This window comes from Octopus sinensis, linkage group LG1 (assembly GCF_006345805.1).
Source record: "Octopus sinensis linkage group LG1, ASM634580v1, whole genome shotgun sequence".
Taxonomy (NCBI): domain Eukaryota; kingdom Metazoa; phylum Mollusca; class Cephalopoda; order Octopoda; family Octopodidae; genus Octopus; species Octopus sinensis.
The window spans coordinates 66,615,690-66,621,689 of NC_042997.1; the positions used below are offsets into that span (position 1 = coordinate 66,615,690).

The following is a 6,000-nucleotide window of genomic DNA, read 5'->3' on the forward strand; positions in this document are numbered from 1 at the left end:
ACTGCAATGTGTAATTTTATGCCATTAAAGGCTGATTGAGATAGCTAACATTTGTAATATACATTTGCAATATTTTATAGCATTAAGAAAAAAGTTGTTTCTACAACCAAAAAACCAAATTGCATTTAACCTTTTAACTGTCCAAAGCATTTTCATAAGTTCATTTTAAATGCCAATGCCTGTTATTAGATATTTAATTAACCTTTGTTTCATATGTTCTGAGAAATATAAAGCTTTCCTTTCAGAAGTCCCGAGTTATTCTGGTAGGTGAAAAAGACTGGGAATGTGTATCACATATGAAGCCTGGAAATATGTTCTGTGTCACACATGTGATACACAGGACAGGTGCTTCCTAATTAATACACAAGATTCACAGGGTTAAGTGAAGATTTGCAGAAGTATTGAACATTTTTGCGTGATGTGATACAATAAGGGACTGATTGATACAAAATACAAAAAAAGAAAACATGATATAGAGGTCTAGAACTGAAATTGGTAGAAGAGCAAGAGTAATATGTAGGGAATAGTAGATATATATTATTGGAATTATAAAGGAAACTTAGGAAACTCACCATTCCAAAATCCAAAGTTGGTCCCACCTTCAAACATGTACCTAGAGGAATATATGAATAATGCTTGAAAGAATTCTAATTATTAGAAAAACAATAAAATCATCTTAATCAGAACTTTCCCATCTTTAATCTTTGTTTATAGGCTTACAGGACAATTCTTATTACTACTATAATTATCATCAACAACATTTAACAACCATTTTCCCAGCTGGCATGGGTTGGATGGCATGACAGAAACTGGCAAGAACAGGGGTCACATCAGGTTCCATAATCTGCTTTGGCTTGGTTTCTATGGCTGGATGCCCTTCCTAAAGCCAACCACTCTACAAAGTGTACTGGGTTCTTTTTATATGACACAATCACCAGTGCTTTTTACATAGCACCAGAGGCTACACCAATGCTTTTTATGTGGTACCTTGATTTTAAGATCCCAATTCTGTTGTGGTAGGCAATTTTCTTGTAATCATTATTAATATAATGGCAGAATTGTTAACATGTGAAACAAAATACTTAGTGACACATTTCTATTTTTCTTTCTGAGTTCAAATTCTGCCAAGGTAAACTATGTCTTTCATCCATTTGAGGTTGATGAAATAAGTACTTACCAGTTGAGTACCAGGGTTGATTTAATTGACCAACCCCTTCCCCTTAAAATTTCAGGCCTGATGTCGTTAGTAGAAAGGATTATTATAATTATTATTAAAATAGTGAGCTTGCAGAATCATTGCTGTGCTGAGCAAGATGCTTAGCGACATTTCTTCCAGCTCTTTATGTTTTAAGTTCAAATACCACCGATATTGACTTTGCCTCTTGTCTTTTTGAGATTAATGAAATAAGTACCAACTGAGGACTGGGATCAATGTAATCAACTTGCCCTCTCCCCCCAAATTTCAGGCCTTGTGCCTATAATAGAAAGGATAGTAATAATAATGCTAATGGTGATGATGGACTCTCCCATTGATGATGATGTATGAATGTTCAGCTTTTGCCAAACGACCTGCACAAATGATTTGTTTATAGTGATGAAATGTTTGTGCCACACATTAGCTCACTCTTTCCATCAAATCGACATTATCGGAACAGGTGCACTGTGTACCACATGTCAGGTGTTGAAGTGATCACAGAGCAACTGGCGATGAAGTGTTTTTGCTCAAGAACACAATGCACTACCTCCTCTGGGAATTGAAATCACGATCGGTATATTGTGAGTGCAACACCCTAACCTCTAGGCCATGCACCCTCACAACAATAGTAATAATTATAATAATGGTTTCAAATTTTATCACAAGGCCAGCAAGTTTGGGGAGGGGGCAAGTCAATTTTATATTGCTTCCAGTACTCAACTAGTATTTATTTTATCAACCCCAAAAGGATGAAAGGCAAGGTCGGCCTTGGCAGAATTTGAACTTAGAACATGAAGATGGACAAAATGCTTTCTTCCAGCTTGTCCATAATAACTAACAATAATCCTTTCTACTATAGGCTCAAGGTCTGAAATTTAGCAGGAGAGGACTAGTTGATCACATTAACCTTAGTGTTTCATTGGTACTTAATTTATTAACTCCAAAAGGTTGAAAGGCAATTTCAAGTCAGCGGAATTTTATCTCAGAACATAGCAACAGGTGAAATACTGCTAAGCAACTCATCCAGCATGCTAATGATTCTGCCAGCTTGCCATCTTAATAATGGCTTCAAATTTTGCCACAAGGGCAGCAGTTTAGCAAGCTGACAAAATCATTAGTGCATTGGAGGAAATGCCTAGCAGCATTTCTTCCTTCTTGTAAGTTTACTTGATCTAAATCTATAACTGCTGCTGCCAAAACCTTCACCACCACCATTACCTCCTCCTCCTCCTCCTTCAGTTTAATGTTCATTTCTTAAGGAGAGTAGTCAATCAACTGAATTAGTGTTAGGAATCCTTATCGATACGCCTGACCTTATTTATTACTCTATATGTCTCCATTATGCTGTCTGTGACATTGCTGCAAGAAGATGACTGTCTCCACATTTAAAGTATCACATTTAAATGTAAAAACAGTCAGTTTTACTGCATGAAGAGATGGAATAATGGAAGGAATGGGAGAGACATGAGTTACAAAGTATTTTGCCACATATTATTTATTTCCTGATATAGCTTAGATCAGCTGGAATTAAATAGATTTATCTAAGAGATGGACATGATGACAATATAAATCTATAAACATGGCAATGAGTTATTCTTTCGGTGTTAGTTCAACCTGCTACATACAGCAACCAAATGAATCACACTCCATTGTCTTAAAAATGGAAAGGATACATTAGATAATGTAACTCTAGATACCTTTAATCCATTTGTTACTATGAAAATGTTAAAATTCTCTGCCATTGTCTCAATTAATTTTGAGAATATTCATGAAATTAGAAAAATAATTTCATCCTTATCTAGTTCAGGAACATAAATTAACTTGAAATTTTGAAGGAGGATTTTAATTTACATCATTTTAAAAGAATTAATTTGATTCATAAAGCTAAGGATGATATCAAATGAGTTGATAACAAAAGGATTGAAATGACATGCTGGTCATGACTGGAATGTCCTTGATCCTACATTGGATTAAGGACAAGGATTTTTTTCTCTACATCAGCTCAATTAGAGTTGATCTAGAGCTAAACAGCAACAAAACCAAGCTACATACACTTTCCACCAGAGATCTTCCAATGTATCCACCTCTCCGCCACTTGCTATTCCTACTGTATTTCACTTAACAAACCCTGGTACTAATCACTTTACTCAGTTCTTTCTTAGAGAGTGTATCACACCTCTCTGAAACTCCCTATCAACTCATTTTTACTTCACAGACATTAACTTATTGTAGTCCAAACTGAACAGCAGCTGCTTCAGTCTCAGCAAAACTGAGAATATCTTCAATGGTATTGGGTGCTGCATCTTCTCCTCAGACTATAATTTAAAACATAACATAGCAACAATCATGGCCAGTTTTCCCTATTATTGTGTGTTCCAGATGATGAAGGGGAACACAAGATGGTACAACAATCACCCAATCCATATCAACAGAGAAAAACAGACAATAAATGAACAAATAAATGAATTATGTATGTGTGTGTGTGTGTGTGTGTGTATCATCATCTCATCGTTAGATGGTTTGACTGAGAACTGGCAAGCGGGGGGGGGGGGGCTGCACAAGGCTCCAATCTGATTTGGCAAAGTTCTACAGCTGGATGCCCTTCCCAACACCAACCACTCCAAGAGTGTAGTTGGTACTTTTATGTGCCACCAGCACGGGAGCCAGTCAGGCAGCACTGGCATCAGTCATGCTTAAATGGAGCTTTCTACGTGCCAGTCAGGCGGCACTGGCACTGGCCATACTCAAATGGTGCTTTTTACATGTCACTTGCACAGGTGTCAGTCAAGTGGCACTGGCATTGGCCACAACTACAATTTCACTCGGATCAACAGGTCTTCACAAGCACGACATTCCTCATCGATTAAAGGGTGCTTTTAAACAAGCTAGTTATGTAGCCCTGGTGTTGGCCACGACTACGATCTCACTTGGCTTGCCAGGTGTTCTCAAGCACAGCTATCTCCAAAGATCTCAGTCGCTTGTCAGAGCCTCCATGAGGCCCAATGTTTGAAGGTCATGCTTCACCACCTCATCCCAGGTCTTCCTGGGTCTGCCTCTTCCACAGGTTCCTTCCACTGTTAGGGTATGACACTTCTTCACACAGCTGTCCTCATCCATATGCATCACATGACATACCAGCACAATCATCTCTCTTGCACACTACAACTGATGCTTCTTATGTCCAACTTTTTTCTCAGGGCATTTACACTCTGTTGTGTATGCACACTGACATTACACATCCAACAGAGCATACTAGCTTCATTTCTTTCAAGCCTATGCATGTTCTCAGCAGTCACAGCACATGTTTCATTGCTGTGTACCATAGCTGTTTGCACACAGGTATCATACATTCTACCTTTCACTCTGAGTGAGAGGCTTTTTGTTACCAGTAGGGGTAGGAACTCTGTGAATTGTGCCCAGTTAACCATTAGAGGTGTTCAGGAGAAAGACATCCAGTAGAGGTTAGAGGAGGAAGATTTCTGGTATAGGTGGAAGGGGCGGGATAAGAGGGCGCACCATGAACAGCAAAACACTATGGCCGGCCTATTCCCTAGCTAAAGCCAATATGGCATAACCACAGACAAAGCGAACCACTAACAATCAACATGGGAAAGTAAGTGGTTAACAAAATTGAGAGAGAGGGGGGGAAAGCGGTGAAATTTTTAAGAATCAGGGCTAGTCGATGAAACAATAGAACATTTGGATAAGATAGCAGGTAACAAAACAAAAACAAATGAAAAACTGTAATTTGCGAGATTTAGAGCAAGAGCAAACAGAATTGAACAATTAGATTTCTTACCTTTCCTATAACATACCACTAAATAAATAACTAAATGAATAACAATAATAATTATAATGAGCACTATAGAGTGAAACAGAACGGAACATTTTCATTCTTAACTCTAACTATAGCTATAACATACAGCATGGAGAAAGCAAAACTTTGTGACAAAATAGATAAATAAATAAATGAATAACAATAATAATAATGAGCGTTAAAGTGAGAGAGAAATGAACATTTGCATTCTTAACTTTAGTATAACAAATGGCATGGAATAAACAATATTGTGTAGGTACATAGATAAATTAATGAGTAATAATAATAATTATAATTAGCGCTATAAATGAGGTTTAGATGTGTGCCAGGTTGGAAACCAAGTGTTGCTTATCTGAACATTTTTGTTTTCTTACTTCCACTTTGTGAGGCAAAAGATTGTAAATATGAGGCAGGCAATGTAAGGAGAGGGGGCACGGTGATATATTTTTTCATTATGTATATATGTACATTATATACAATATATATAAATGTGCATGTACTTGCATATACGTATATATAATTTAAATATTCCAATTTTGTTTTAGAAGCAGCTCAATAATGTAACCATTATCAGTATCACATACTTAATGTATGTGTGTTGTTAAACACTACAAAACTGTAGTATTTTGTCTAAGCGAGACCCTTTTGTTATCTTACCGTTTTTACCAATATATATATATATATATATATATATATATATAGATATAGATAGATAGATAAATATCGGAGTAAACACATAAATGTGAAACAAGGTGGAAAAAAGAGTACTCAAATACCAGTGGTAGAGTAATATGCTTTATTTAAAGCAGCAGAAAATTCAACAAAGCCTGTTACTCTGAGTTTCCCGTTGCCGTTCATTGGACAGTTTTTCTAGCAAAAACTGTCCGATGAACGGCAACGGGAAACTCAGAGTAACAGGTTTTGTTGAATTTTCTGCTGCTTTAAATAAAGCATAGTAGATAGATAGATAGATAGATAGATAGATAGA

The 6,000-nt window shown here is 36.7% G+C and overlaps 1 protein-coding gene across 1 annotated transcript in view; it reads right to left on the reverse strand.

Moving 5' to 3' along the window:
• Positions 1-6,000, reverse strand: part of LOC115211652 (beta-galactosidase) — a 103,633-nt gene that overhangs the window by 18,360 nt on the left and 79,273 nt on the right. Inside the window, exon 9 of the mRNA XM_029780290.2 lies at positions 573-613. Coding sequence (XP_029636150.1) covers positions 573-613 — 41 coding nt within the window. The remainder of the gene's footprint in view (positions 1-572; positions 614-6,000) is intronic.